This window comes from Plectrocnemia conspersa, unplaced genomic scaffold, assembly GCF_051122295.1.
Source record: "Plectrocnemia conspersa isolate PC_06_02 unplaced genomic scaffold, ASM5112229v1 ptg000006l, whole genome shotgun sequence".
Classification (NCBI taxonomy): domain Eukaryota; kingdom Metazoa; phylum Arthropoda; class Insecta; order Trichoptera; family Polycentropodidae; genus Plectrocnemia; species Plectrocnemia conspersa.
Genome location: NW_028277170.1, coordinates 7,566,028 through 7,582,763, shown reverse-complemented (window position 1 = coordinate 7,582,763; position 16,736 = coordinate 7,566,028). Strand labels below are relative to the sequence as shown.

Below are 16,736 nucleotides of genomic sequence, written 5' to 3'. Positions count from 1 at the left end.
GAAAGATTTTAAATTATTTGAGTATACTAAACAGCATACTGAAAATCTCGAATTTTTTTATTAAATTCCTTAATAACAATTAAACCAATGTAACATGATTTTAGCGTTACAATTATTTTTTTATAAAAATTTAAAGCTCGATGCCTTATGACACACTTGAGGCATGAGACTTTAAAAAAAAAATATACTGCTTACATATCTTGATATTTTTAATTCCAATGTCGTTTAATTGCTATAGCTGTATTTATTTTTCGCATTCCGGTAATATCGACCGACATTTTTTTTAACTTTCGATAAGACTTGCTTTTGCAATGAAAACTTCTTGAAGTTTTTTTCATCGTCAACTAAGCGTAGCTTTTACTAGGATTTTTTTTTAAATATTGTTCATGTCGTTTCCAGATATTTTTATTGTGTTTTATAAAAATGACTTCTATTGTGTTTTATAAAAAATATTGCAACCATGTTTATGGAGACTACATTGCTGTGGTAAAAAATAATCTTTATCTAAATGCATTATTGAAATGTGTATGGATTAAATTCAAATATTATCTTAAAATGTTTCACTCGTGTTTAATATGTTAGTTATTTTTTCTAAATGATTTAGTGTGTTCATCGCGAATTGATAACCGAGCACAAACAATGGTTATGTTGCCCCAGGGATGTGAAAGTTTGATACCGCTCTTGCGAAATGAATAACAGTACGCGTAGATACTACTGTGGATACAAGGCTAGATAGATAGGTATCACCTGGACCAACTCATGCGAAAATTTATACAATTATAGAAATTTATATTTTAGTACAACATATTATTTTTATGTACATAAAATAAGTCCGGATAATTCTTAATTTTGGTTTAAAAGTATTACACAGCATACAACCAAACTAAAGCTTTTAAATAACCTAGACCAGAGATCGGTAAAATATTGGAACAAAAAAATCAGATATGAGTGAACAATGTTTGAGAGCCATATGTATATATTCACAAATACGATTTTTTAAAGTAAATTAACTACATTTTATAATTGTTTATTTATTAAGCGAAGAAGATTTTTTAAATAAAGCTTTGTAAAGTAAATATATTTTTTTATTATTAAAATAATAAATGTATATAATTTTGCAGAATAATAATTATACATCATTTAAAACTAATGTAAACAATGACCTTGCATTTTTTTGGATAGTTTAAGTACTTATAAATTTTTATTTGAGGATATTGTTGATATACAATTGTGAATATATCTTTTGATTCTAAAATAAATAGTTTTAATTGATAATATATTGCGGTTGTATTTTTCAACCGTGCATTTTCTGGATTTATGGATCACTAATTTGTTGTTTTTTTATAGAATAACTGTTTTTTTTTATATATAATACTACCCATTCTAGTAGCACCTTTCACCCACAGTAAAAGGACGAGAAAAAATATTACCCATGCATTAAAAACAACGCGCATACCAATGCTTGGCCTGGCGCAAACTAATTATTTGAGAATCGGGGAAAGAAGAAGCCTTAGAGAGCCACGCGTTACTTAATTAAAGGGAAATTTTCCCTGGAAACTGGTGTACGACCTCGACCTGGAGCGAGCGGATACCCGGGGGAGGAAAGGTTTGGATTTCCGCGGAGGGGAAAACTTCCGGCAGGAACAAGCCGGTTAAACCGCCTCGCAGTCCAAACATCGTAAAGTATTCAATGAATTTCTGACAAGACAAGAAGGTCACTAAAATTTTGAAATGTGTAATCACCGCTATGTGTACATTGTTTTATCTACACACCTGCTAAATACACAATTTGATTATAATAATAGAATTCGAAGAGGTGTATATGAAAATTTTATTAAAATATCTGAAGAAAGTAAGAAATAAAGTTTTTAAGTTGTTCTTAAGTACTCTTGGAAAATACAGGAGTTTTAGATAAATCCCTTAAAAAAACTGTCTTAACTTTTGAGCAACTGTGAATAGTCTGTTTTTATAAAAAAAAATATTAACACATATATATAACTAAATACGGACGTATGAGTTTATAAAACTGTTTTTTTACATACATACTTTTCATTTTGTAATATATTTTATATATTTTTTAAATTTTTAATTATATTTTACAATTTGACACTAGGTAATTTACATTAGCAGATTAAAAAAATAGTTTGATTAAAACAATAAAAATAACCACTAAAACCTGCCAAAGCTTTGTAATAAAAAATAAAAATAAAATATCACTAGTATTATGCTCCTAATTGTGTGTCAAATATAGGGTTTCAAAATTATTAACACGAGAAAAATATTTATAAAATTCGTTGGAGATTCAAAACAATTGATATAAAGAGAAAATATAATCGCTGATCGTTTTCTTAGAAAAACTAAATTTGTTGTTATTATAATTTAATCGATCCACTCATATTTTACAATCCCTTACCTCACAAATGTATATCGTTTTGATTGATTATCATATAATTAAGTCGCTATGGCTTTGGAGCATCGTAATAATAGAATCATGTAAATCGGTTAATTCTGTATTGGCATAAATAATCCCTTGGTAAACCTACTATATAACACCTACTTTTAAGTATATCATATGGCGGTATTAAGATATATAACGCATAAGAGCTTAGCTGCTTAGCCTTATTATTACATTTATAAAATAAATACGCAGAATTTTACTAAAATATAAAATAAAATGTAATACCAGACAGTCAAGAGAGAAACTTGATTTTATATACAGATTTATTTTTTATTTCAATTTTTTCGCGTCCATTCCATTAATATTACATGTTTGCTTTTATCCGATCTCCTTTGTGTTCAGAAATAGATTTTTCGTTGCGGGCATCGGTAATAAATAATTAAAATGTAAGGGTTCGCTCTTTCTGAGCAATTCTGCGGTGGTGAAAAATTTAAATATGGAAAAAGGTAATACCTCTAATGCGTTCCTTTGTTAAAAACTGTGTGCTTCGCATATTTTACGTTTACAAAAATTAAAAAAGTTAGTATTATGTCCCTTACGTGTTTCGCCAGAGAGACTGGGGATTAATGAGGCTACATTTGCTAACCAGATATGGCAAATGTCAACTTCAAATGGCAAATTTAAAAAAAAATACTATGCAAAGCATTGAGAATCTCATTTTTATTATATAAATGTTACGCAAATCCACAGTTTTTTCATATAGCTAATTATTGTTAAATAATAATACTGATACATGATTTTTAAGTACCTAAATTAATATGATTACTCCATATGAATATTCGAGCAAGGTTATTTAGGATTATCATAAAGAAAAAATACAAAATACAAAAAAAAATTCGAATAATTTTACCTTAATAATACTACTTTATTTATTTTTAGCATGCTGTGCCTAGTTTTTAGGCACAGCAATTTTGCTGCACCTGAAAGCGAGGTTCTTAATTCCAACGTCAGATTTTTTATTCCAAGATTCGAAGAATAAGACTATGGCATATTTATTTAAGATTGATTAATTATGCAGCGCACATACACATAAAAATATGTACCATTTGTCAAATCTTTCCGATAGTCTAAATCGGGATGTGTAGGTTTTTATAAAACTATCCCTAAAATAATCCGCAAAATAAAAGCTTTAACAAAATATAGAAACGTCCATGCTTTCTGTTTGTTTTAATTTGTATTTTAGCCTTTGATAATGAATTATGTATATATATATATTATCATTATAAAATATGAATATTAATGCGGCGCATTGTTAAGCTATTCCCAAATGGCAGAAATAATCCATAAAATTACAGTACATTTAATATACTTATATGATATAAACGTTGAAACATAATAATTTGGTAGTTAAATAATATTTCGTATTTTAATCAAATAAATGTTTATTTTACTATGAGCAAAATTGTACATATGTCACTATTTTATACTGATTATTCTAATAGAGATCCATTTGTATAGATGTCGAGATAATATATTATATAGCACAATACGAATAAATTTATACCACATACGTTTTTAAAATAAAACTTTAACATTTCAATTACATTAAATATATAATTATAATTTACAAGACAGAGAATGTTTTTTTACGGAAAAAAAATATTTTTTTAAAAATAAATCCACAGCTCCAATGAAGGGTTGAAAAATTACAGAACCTCTCTCGTACAAATCATTTTTTTTCGCCTCAGCCCACCTCATATACAAAAAATGCCAAGTAAAACTTTACACCCTAGGTGCAATACGGGAATTGTGCTTTCAGGTAAAGTTTTAAGCCCGGAATCGGCTACACACATATAGCGCTTTCTTCGGCGCACCGTAAAAGGCCGAATTTACAACCGCCTTATGTTGCCTGGCAGTCGCGGAATGTTTGCGGCTCCGCAGATATTATTATATTATATATGTATAATACGTCAGAGGTCGATATTATGTTGTATATTAGACTTACAGCATACTTTTTGGGATTATCTGACGACAAAGTTCCGTCCTTCGATTCGATCCGATTCATGCAATTGATAGTACTGCAATTCAGTATTGTAAGTAAGTGTCCAAAATGGTTTTTATTAATCAGTCATACACACAACTTATCTATTCTATAAATATAAACTAAGGTTATAAATTAGGTTACGTATATAATAGACTATTATATAAAAAGTAAAGAGATATAATATAATTTTGTTCATCGGTCCAGTTGGATATTTTTTTTCAGGTGTTGACCGACTTGAGAGGCATAGCCCCCAGCACATCGTATTCAATACGCGATTCTTCCTTCTTTGCTATTGTACAAACTTATATTTGTCAATTCCAACGGAAAGTTACTACGATTTGTCCTCTGGGTCAACCAGGAGCTTTATGGGTAGGAGAAGAGTTCTGAATGTTTTTTCTTACCTTCATATCAAGGGTGTATTTTTGTGATACAATTGAGATTGTCACTAGAGTCTAAAATTACTCGAACCATCAACTACTCGAGTATCGAATATTAAAATTTTAAAATACTCGAGTACTCGAGTACTTTCGAGTATTTACCAAATGTACCAAAATAGCTATTATTCAAATTCGTGCACATATAAATAAATAAATAAAATACTAGTATGTTAACTTTTACAATTATTTTAACTTCACGAACATATTTTTTAAAAACAATAATGCAAAAAGTGTCTCGAATTTAATATTACTGCTAACCTTTGGTTTTATTATTCCCGTTATGGAAAAAACCCTTTTCGTTGCTGTTGATGTTGGTCTTATTGTCATTTACGCGTTGGATAAGGCTTCTAATTTATATCTGTTCGCTTTTTATAGATATAACATTTTTTGAACTCTCTTTTTATGTTCTCTTCTTTCATTCCCTTCTCTGCTTTTCTCTTATTTCCTTCGACTATAGAAAAAATAGCATTTTGTTATTCTTCTTGAATAGATTTTTTTCTTAACAATATACAATATTCTACTCTTTCTGATTAATGCGAAGAATTTAAATATATATCCTTCGAAGATGTATTTGGGTGAATCCCTTTCACTCTAGAGCTAAACGGTTCGCAAAGAACTGACTTTACTTTAAATGCCTTTAAAACACACAATTGTTTTGATTTATATTTTAAGCTGAGGGATCAGTATAAACAATTTACAACACTTTACGCTACAACTGCATAGTCATAAAACCTAAAAAAAAATTTTGTTGATATTTCTTATTGTTCATTGCCATAAATTAGATAAGTCAGGACTGTCGAACAGAAAACACAAAAGAATTTTCTCCGTCGTACCCACTAACATAGCCGACGACCGGAACTATGCAACTATGGAACTATGAAAAAATTATACCTGATAGTAACCGCTCTAACTCGGGACTTCGGGCATAAACGCCAAATAAAAGCAAGACGTTAACCTTTACCGGACCGAGTTAAAGTTATTTTTGTTTCTGAAATATTTCAAAATTTTTTAATTTCGAGTATTAATCGAGTAATTTTCAAAATACTCGATTATCAAGTACTTGAAAAATAGACAAAAATACTCGAGTATCGAGTACTCGATTACTCGAATTGGAGACTCTAATTGTCACGTACAGTTTATATGTGTTAGTATTTCGTGAGCGCGTCAATTTTAGAGCGAGCAATTTTAGAATCCGAACGATGATCTGCTATGCGAAGAGAGAAGCGGCGGCTTCTGCGATCCTTGATGCTCTTCAATTCGGTCAATCCCGCTTTGTCGAAGTTTATAGGAACTTATGAGTCCAAGTTATGAGAGATCTTCTATGGGCGTCTCTGAAGCGGGTTCAACTGTGAATTCCAAATGTCAAGTTGGTATTTTTAAACATATACTGTTTTCAATGTGTTTTGCACATGTATTAAAATAAAAAATCAATATTGAATCAAATATTTAAAAAAATATTATTTATTTTATATTGAGCTAATATTAGTGTATAATATATACTCGTATTTAACTTTTTATTTTTTATGTAATTTGCGTGTAACTTTTATTATTTTTTGAATACGATCCTTAAATAAATAACTATTTAAATAAGAATCTGATTATAAGAAAAAAATTGACTAGTCGGAAGTAATACTGTGTGAAGGCCCTTAAAGCTACCCCTACTTAACGCCCCGTCCACCACCTCACACTTTTCCCCACAGTGGCGTCGCAAGGCACGGTGGAAATGAAAAATTCAAATGCTGGTGCGTCTGTGCCACTGTGTAATGTCAACACGAACGCGCTTGCGGAAAATGTGCCGGAAAAATAATAATTTTCCTATATTTTATTGCCTGTCCTGGAGCCTGAAAAAACTCGAATACTTTCAGTGGAAACAAATTAACCTAACAACAACGCGCATATATTGAAATTCCAGTGCGACGAGTCAGTGTTGAGAGTGACATGATTTTTGTGTCGAATATTTAAAAATATATTATTAAACTTAAATAACATAAAACAAACCTTAACTGTCATTTTAATAATTTTCTCTAACTATTGGGTAGAATGCATGTTAAGTTACAATCGAATAGTGGAGCTTTTTTGTTACGTAGCGATTTACGATTATGATGAATTTTAATCTAGAAAAACCGAGCACGATAAGTTATGCGGATTTCAAACGACAGTAAAGATAATAATTAATCTGTTTGCTTGATCTGATTTCACCACCTTGAGTATTTGTAACAAATAAGAGCAATTATAAACCTACGCAATGTACCAACATATACAGCTGGAATAAAATTAAATAAATAATATACTTACATAATACACATTAGTCAAAATATTTTTTTAGAGTAATATAAATATGAAAATTATTAAATATGTATAACATTTTTTCATAGAAGATTCTCAAATATTTTGATTACTTTATTCAAATTATATACTCAATAAAATTTGAAAAAACGAAAAACAATGTAGTATTGCGATACTTGTTAAAAAAAATTAAAGCTTTTTTTTTCAGACGATTGTATTTATTTTAAAAATTAATATGGTAGATAAATGTTTAATATGAAAAATAAATGACATCGTACTATACACCTCCTAATACATATAATATTTTTTTTTCTTCACCTTGAATTATTTCATACATATTTATTGTCAATTTAACTGAAAATGGGTTGGAATTGCTGAAACTCTTTTAAAAACAAAATATAAGTAAGTAATGCCTTTTAAATAAATGTATATAGATTTATTTATAAAATAAAAAAAATCTATTCATACATTACCTAATTCTTTCACTGATTAACAAAGAAAGACCAAGTGTTCTTCTACTAAAGTCATTGAATTAATATTGTAAAACATTTAATTTATTATTTTAAAATTAATTTAGTAAGAGATTGCTGATGTTTTAATTGAATTTTTAAGCAAACAATTGTTTTAGAAAATGTAGATTTGTACCAAATAGTTTTTTTTAGTATTATTATATAATTAAATAATACAGTATCAAAATATACATTGTTGATTTTATTTTAGGCGAATATTTTATAAAAATTCATGGGTTAATTAATATATAGAATGTTACATAAAATATACAGAGAGGAATATTCGCATTACATAGAATAGCGTTGCGAGAAATTAACTATTTGCTTTCAGTATTCAAGTCATACATTATATAGGTTATAACGTTAAATAAATTAATTTAGCCAAAGGATTGCTTATGAAATTTTAAGGAATAATTTACATAAAATGACAGTAAATTTGTATTAGTTTGTCTGTGTAATAATATATTTTTATGTGTGATAAACGATTGCACCATATTTTAATTTATATATTTTGATCACGTAGATACTTAATGAGATCATATAAAATCATCTCACGTTTGATATAATGTACATAATTGTGATAATAACAAAAAAAAATGTAGCGAGATATAATATATGTATTAACTAATTTTAACATTAAAGAAATACGGTCCTTTTAATGTTATTTTACAAACAGTATAAATATAAAACTATAATAATACTCTCATAGATAAAAAAAGGTAAGTTTTTTCACATAATAATGAACAATCGATACCGCGTATAATTCCAGATAATCCACATTGTTCGGGCCGTTTCTCTTTACCTGGTATACAAATGATATCGCAAAATTAAAAATACGTTGTTGACACAGCTATTTTAACGAGTGCTTGCCGTATAAAATCAATCGTAAATAAATTACAGAAATATATATTTTGAGAGGCAGAAAATTAAAATTAACCTGAAAAAACAGAGTCAAATATATTTATAAAATGTAGACAAGCTTTTTCACCGCCTCTTCAAATTTAACAGGACGGTAACGTAAAATGCAAATCTACCGTTAAATACCTGGGCTTACACCTAGACTCCACGCTTTAAAATTTACCAAACACATTTTAGAACTTCTCTCTAAAAGTTTACTATGCGGCTTTAAGATCGATATTTATTATAAAGAGCGCAAATACTATAAAAAATAAAATATTTTTATGATATTCTTACCCGTAGTGGAGTCTTGTAATATAAGTCATGAAAAATAAAGCTTTAAAAACAATATATAATACATTTTCATAGCCTACAAATACCAGTGTTATTTTCATACTATAAACTATTATAAAAATATTTGGCATATCCACACTAACCTCACAAAATTCCATAACACTATATGCTCTAGTGGCTAAACACATTTTTATTCTGATTTTTATTAAAATAGCTAATAACTAGTAACATTAAAATCATATTTAACTGTAACCACTGACATCATTGTAAATCTACAGGTAACCTTAACGAATTTTTTATTATTTGAGGTATGAAAAAAACGTTTTGATAAAAGTTTTGTATTTAAAAGGTTTGAAAAGCTGCATTTGTTCGATCTTAATTTCGCCTGTGAAAGTTTCACAAACTCTCTCATTCCAGCGCGAGATTTAAAACGCTTTGACTCGGATTTGCCCCATCTCGCTAACTATTGTAGATGGACTGAAAATTTTACTTTATTTTTACTAATTATCCAAGTTTCCCGCACGTTTGATAGTCTAACTTTTGAGTTTCAAAAACACCGATATGATTATCTTAAAAGAGTAGAAACTCGTTGACTTTACATTGCTTTCTTGCAATAATCTATCTATTTATTAAAATTAAATAAAAGCCGACGTAACCTCACAGGAAACTTAATTGTATCTCAATGCTCAAACAAATTTACATTTTATTTTCTTAATACACAAAAAAATATATAAAAAATTAATAATAAATAAAAAAAATTAAATTATAAGAACTAGACTAACGTCCAGGTTTTAACAGGCAGGGTCACCGAGAGCAAACACAGGTCAAAATAATGATTTCGGACCCCATGACAAAAAATATATTTACATATTTTTTAACATCGTTATATAATTTCTTGCGTATGTAAAATTATCTACAAATATCAATAATATTAATAATAAGCAGAAATTCAATATAAAAATAAATTTAACACAGCTATCAACTATATATCAAATATAAATCAGTGAATATAAATCAAATACATATGATATTTAAATAAAATAATCAAATAATAAAAATGTTTGAACCAACAAATGAACAACCGGCAATGGTCGCGTTCAATAAACACATATTATTTTATTAAAAATAAATGCGCATAGCAACGAATAAATTACTATAAACAAATGTAACAAATTAATAAAATTTAAGTAATTAATTATTTACACGCATTATTTACTATAAATATGAAGTAATTAGCCGAATAAATAGAGTGGTAAGTGTTATTTATTTATTTTTCTGCATCAAATCTATTTAAAAAATTAGCGTTAATACAATTTAAGACATTAAATAAAGGGTGATCCAAATTAAGTTTCCAAACGTTTAAACAAAAACTCAAATTAATGAATATCTTTGTATTTTTATTTATTAATTGAGCATTATACGTATTATATTAATTATGAAAAATAATGTCAATTAAATGGCCGCCTCTGGACCTTTTTCAGCAGCCGATACTTTCGATTCTTTTTTTGTACATTTCGGGGCGTATGTCGGCTTTAATTTGGTGGATGCTGCTTTTTAAATGCTCGTCAGGGTAGATACGAATCTTAGCATCTATAAATCAAAAAAAAAAAATTCAACCGCGTATATTCGCATGATCTTGGCGGCCAGTTGATGTCAACAAAATGTAAGTTGCGCCTTCTTTTTGAATCCACATGTATTCAACATCATCTGCCAAAAATAATCGGTTATCATGCGCCTATAACGCTCACTATTGACATTAACCTCACAGTTCGTATAGAATTGTAATCCATGTAGGATAATTGAACAAATTAACACGTTGAGAGGTGGTTAAGCAATCCATTTTGAAAATATATTGCAGCACATTAACATTTGACTTTGAGTATTGACAGCAGTGCTGCTAACACAGCAAATTTGAATTGGATCATCCTAGGCATTATATTAATATAATTTAGCTGGTGTTGTTGTTGATTCTCCGTTATATTTTGCCTTCTTTCTTTTCCGTCGATCTGAAAATATATATCGAATATCTAAATTTACTGAGCCCTGAGAAACCCTCAAAGGGATAAAATATTCTTTTGACAAACGGCCGCTATGGGTTACGAACTGTCTGCAATCGCTCAAATAACTCGAGAATAACCGAGTTAAATCATCCGAGCAACCAAGGTCCAATATATTTTTTAATATTAACCCATCACAAACCTTGTCAAAGGTCTTCTCAAAATCCGTATATACGACGTTTACTTGAATTCTCGCATCGAGAGATTCACACCGTTTTGGTGAAAAATAGTAACCGTGAAACGGGCAGGACGAAACCTATATTGTTGGTCCATCTATGGATAATTTTTTCGACATAAATTATTAATGCACAATTTTTCACCTTTTATAAAAAAGGGTGACTTTTGTGCATTTCTAAAAATCAGTAATTTATGACACACGTTTTGAAAATCTGATTCAAAATATAAAACTGTTATATTACTCTCCAATATTTTATTGTGAATAACTGTACAATAATAGAATTGCTTAAATTTATTTGCATTAAAGTTCATGCTAAGCATTGTTTTTTTATTTATATAAAAATAAAAAAAATTAAAAAAAAAACATTAGGATTAAATACATAATAATAAAATGTCACTAATTAAACTTAATAGCGTAACATATATGTGTAATTAGAGAGTAAAATATGTATGAATATAAAAATGAATTATTTATTTTACTTAAAATTAGGAGTTTTCAGATATTAAATCAAATTTACAAACACGGTTCCTAAAAATTTTTTTTTTCAAAAAAAATATATTTTTTATTTGATGTAATATTTAAACTAGTATACTTTAAACAAAATATTAAATTTCAATATTAATTTTTTTTTGCAGATATTCTGGAAGCTCATGGGGCTCGTCCAAAGAAAATAGCATCTTTGATAGGCGTAGAGGGAGGACACAGCATTGGTAACTCTCTAGGAGTACTCCGTACATTTTACGAGCTAGGCGTTCGATATCTAACACTAACACACACCTGTAATACTCCCTGGTAATATTCTAAAAAAATGTACAAATATATACATTTACAAATACTAAGCAAACGCCCTAAGCATTGCACAAGAAAATCCACAAGATCAAGCTTTTACATTTCAGGGCCGATTCTTCCGGAGACAAGCCAAATCTTATGGGGTTAAGTCCTTTTGGAGAGGTAAGCAGTTATATTTATTTTTTCATTACAAAACGTATTTAATTTATGTTTATATGGTAAATGACCTTATTGCGATTCAATATGTGTATAATTGCAAAAGCGGAAGCGCATCGCATATTTATGTTCAAATTTAATATGATAACGCTGTGTATACAAATTCGTAATAAAGTTTTTAATAAAATGACTCTTTGGATAGAAGAGCTTTGTAAACAGATAAGGAAAAGACCCAGAAAAAATCTAGAACTGCAAAGAGCTATTTTTTTATACCGCTGCTATTGTAGAACAATATTGGGGTGAACGTACGGCGACAGGTGTTATAAAATAAATATAATATGGTTTCATATTGATATAATAGCTGGGATTATAGTAATATGTAAGGGAGGACAAACATATTTTGATAATATTTTACAGGATGAGCAATACATTTTTAATTTATTTTTTAATAGTATTTTTACCAATAGTCATTTATATTTAAAAACCTATATTGTAAATATCCATTTGATTTTTTTATACTTAATTTTAAATTAAAAAAATAATATACGAATGGCCATTAACTTTTTTATCCACGAAAAGGTTTTTACGTAATATTTTTTGCGACCTGTTTTACAATAATTATGTTTACTTACTCGCGTTTCAAAATAATTACGTATTATATTAAAACCCATATAAAATAAACATTAATTACGTATATAAAAAACCGAAAAATACTAAATGTATTTATATATTTCACTTACTTTCTTTCTGTATTTAGGCTGCGATTCTCCAGCCATGATCACGAATTATCCATAACTGCCACTCTGGTCCTCGAAACAAATAGATGTAGAGCTGAAAAAGTTTTTTTGAGATAATGCTCAGTTTTATATGTTCACTATAATATTAAGTAAAATCTTAAATTATTAAATTATTGTTTTTATAATGGTCATCATGATGCATTGTGAAAACCTATCCATAACAGCTGATTGATTAAAGAAGTATTTTAATATGTGCAATGTTAGCTTATATAAGTATTTTGAAAATATTTTATTAGGCTAATTTTATTAAAATTTGAACTTAGCTACCATAATATAATTTAGTCAATTAACAGTTTATAGATATAATAACTCAATATTTTTTCTGGTGAAGCAAAATTAATATAGAGATTTTTATTAAATAATAAAAAACAATCAAACGTTTACTACAAACTTACATTCATTTTTGCCATGTTGACTATTTAAGGATTGTATTATAGCAATTGTTTATTATAGAACTACGATAAATACCACGTTTTGTACCCAAATTATATTTAGTATTTTATTTTGAGCGGATCACAGATTTAATCGGCACGTGGAAATTAAATTATGTAAGGCTTCAAATTAGAGCTCACCTTGAATTCTGCGTCTTGTGTAATATCTTTTAAGGCCAGACGTAACTTGTCTGGCTTAAAAACTTACGTCTTGCAAAATATTTAACACAAAATTATCTTTATTTTTAATATACAACGCATGTTGGGGTATAATAAAGTAGATAAAAACGCCATTAAGTGGATAAAAAATAAGTAATATAATTAAATATATTATTTATTTTTTTATAATTTGTATAATTATAGTATATTTTAATTTACTAACACTGTAGATACTTTTTTCTATAAGATCCGTAAAATAAAATAAAAGTATATTCTGTTAAGTACTTTTAAAATATATCTCTTAAGTGGCGATTATATCATTATTACTTTATTTGAGATTGTGTTTGTCTACATCCTGTATAAATATATATCATACAAATATTTTTTCCATCGAATGCGGTAGGGGACCCACAGATTCAGAATCGATTTTTATACATTTTGTATAAAATACGTATAACTTATGTTTTACGTGAAGTTGGTCTTTATGAAACGGCATTGCCCTCCAGGGTTGGCTCAAGTCAAAGGTCTTCATAAGGAACTCATGAATAAAACACGCGGAATAAATAATAAGGATATGAAATGGTGAAAGAAGGAAAAAACGCGAAATAACCCCATCTAGTAAAATAATAGGTTTTCTCACGTAAAATATTACGTTAAAAAAATACGCGTATTTTATTGCACCTAAAAAAATTATTTAATTTTAGCTTTATATATTTAATTGATAAAAAAATATTGTGCAATATATACAAAAATAATAATTGCGATTTTAGCGGCGAATGTGATTATGCGTTGTTTATAATTAAAAATTTAACGAAAATATATTATTTTTAATGAATATCACATAAACTAGTTTTATTTTTTCAGAAAGTAGTGCGTGAAATGAACAGACTGGGAATGTTAATCGATCTTAGTCACGTTAGTGCCAACACCAGCAGAGCTGTTATCAAAATGTCCAAGGCTCCGGTTATCTTTAGCCATTCGTCAGTTTACTCCCTGTGTCCGCATAATAGAAACGTGCCCGATGACATCATCAAATCTGTGGTAAGTCACTTTTTTTCACTTTTTAAATAGTAGTATAGTTTCACAGATATTTTTATTAAATATTTGAAACATTGTAATTGAGGTTTCTAACTAAAAAATCAAATTTAAATGTTTATTTATATTATATCGATGCAAAATATTTTTTTCTCCAAAGATATAACCCTTTTTTACTAACCAGTCATTTTATAAATAGCGTTGTTATAATATAGAGGATTCGATTTAAAATATTCCGATAGCCCTCTTTTTACATCAACTGCATTTTATATTTATTTCTGTCTAAAAAGTTCTCCATCGATCGAAATTAATGGTAGTCGAAAAGAACAAGATTTAAAGAAAAAGGTGGATGATAAAAAACCTTCCACCCAAGTTCCATGATTTTATGGAGTGTTGTGAAACTATTTAACTTTTGTTGACAAGTGCAGTTTCTTTTTACTTCTTCGTTCAAACGATCCAAGCGATTCAGAAGGTCTTGGAATATGTGAATACATGCCAACTTGTTTTCTTCGCATAATTTATATAGAATCCATCCACATTGTCTCTAAGCTTTCCTAATCTATGCACTAATCTATAGAGCTTTTTTTAATGGTAATAAACGTGTCAATAATAACTACATATCGAATAAATTGCTGCGATGCGATATATTAGGTATACAGTCAAGCATTAAAGAAGTATTTCGATTCTTTAATAATAATTCGTCTTGAATTATATTAGACAAATAAAAAACAGACCCCTTTTTATGATTAGATGTATGTCTCGAAATAATATCGGCTTATTGGTTCTATTAGATAAATTAGGTTCACCAAAATTTTATTGCGTACTTCTTAAAAGTAAATTTTTAAACAAAATTAAATCAAATCTAACTCAACACGTAAAATATTTTACCAATCTTATTTTCTTATCTGTATTGCTTTTTGCATCGTCTATAAAATCACAACATTTCCGTTGAATATGTGCGTCACGATGAGATGCAGAATTCTTATGAACGGAAATTCTGTTTCAATTCTTCTCATCTTTAAACCCTAAATTTTGATTACAAATATCAGAATTTTATTTTTTTCGGTAATAAAAATAAGGCATATAACACAGAATAGTTTTTTTTAATAAGCCAATTACAATGAATTTGTTCAGCAATAGTCAGCTAGGATAGATGGGCTTCATTTTCATTGGTACTGCTTCTCCATAGCCGCAATATCCTGATAAAAGCGCTCTTCGTGCTCGTCATTGATATCACCAAAATTTTTGGGGAAGAAATCAAGATGAGAGTGTAGAAAATGGATTTTCAAAAATTTAATACATACCATATATTTAAAGGCCGTGAGAATTTCTGACACAATGCTGATATAGTTTCCGAGAAAGTTTTTGACTACGTTCCTACGATTCCTTCTTTTATTTTTGTATCGCTGATCCTGAAAAACTTTTTCTTCAGGTACTTTCTCATCTCTATCTTTAGACAAGCTTTTGACAAAACCCAACTTAATGTGTGAGGGTGAAAGAAGGATATCTCCAGATTTAACAATAGTAAAATTGTGAACATTCTTTGCGCCAGAGATAAAGTGATAGGCTCTGATAGGCCAACTTTTCTCGATCCTCGATTAGTGAAGCTTTTGTATAATGTGTAATATTTGAAGTACTTGCTAGTCTGTTTTGATTCAAAAAATAATTTTCTGAAAACTTACGCTTTATAAAAACTTCAGAACAAAAAAAATCACTTAAGGTAAATAATGTATGTACACTTGTTGTAACTTCTGTTGTGCAGACAACCGTAGAAATTATTTTACTTATATACCGAATAAATTTCACTTATATACAAACTTCAAATATCAAAACGAAACACGACAAATACACTTTAGTTTAATATGTACGCTCGTCAAAATTCCTGTTACGCGAAACAGCGATCAACAAGGGCGTGAAAAGGATAGTAAATATAATTTTTCAAGCTTTTTGTTCCTAGAATTTTTGCGTGGAAGGGATGGTTTTGAATAATATGTGTATTCAAATAATGATTTAAATGAAAAAATAGGGCTTTTGTGAATCCAATTTACGGATGGGTTCAAAACCGTTGATTTTAAATTTATGATATTTATGATACTCTTAGCAGCATGTTTGAATTTGAGATCAAAAAGATACTCGACGTTTTTTGTTACCTGCTAATCAAACGTGCCACTAAGAGCACTCAATATATAATTATTGTTAAGAAAATGAAATTGATAAACTTACAAATTTTCTAACGATTTTAAATTTTTTTCAATTGACTGACTTCAGG

At 28.5% G+C, this 16,736-nt stretch overlaps 1 protein-coding gene across 1 annotated transcript in view; it reads left to right on the top strand.

Annotated features, from left to right (window-relative positions):
* LOC148234141 (dipeptidase 1-like) overlaps positions 1-16,736 on the top strand; it is a 172,353-nt gene that overhangs the window by 69,692 nt on the left and 85,925 nt on the right. The window contains exons 5-7 of the mRNA XM_088187289.1: positions 11,736-11,892; positions 11,997-12,051; positions 14,297-14,473. Coding sequence (XP_088043415.1) covers positions 11,736-11,892; positions 11,997-12,051; positions 14,297-14,473 — 389 coding nt within the window. The remainder of the gene's footprint in view (positions 1-11,735; positions 11,893-11,996; positions 12,052-14,296; positions 14,474-16,736) is intronic.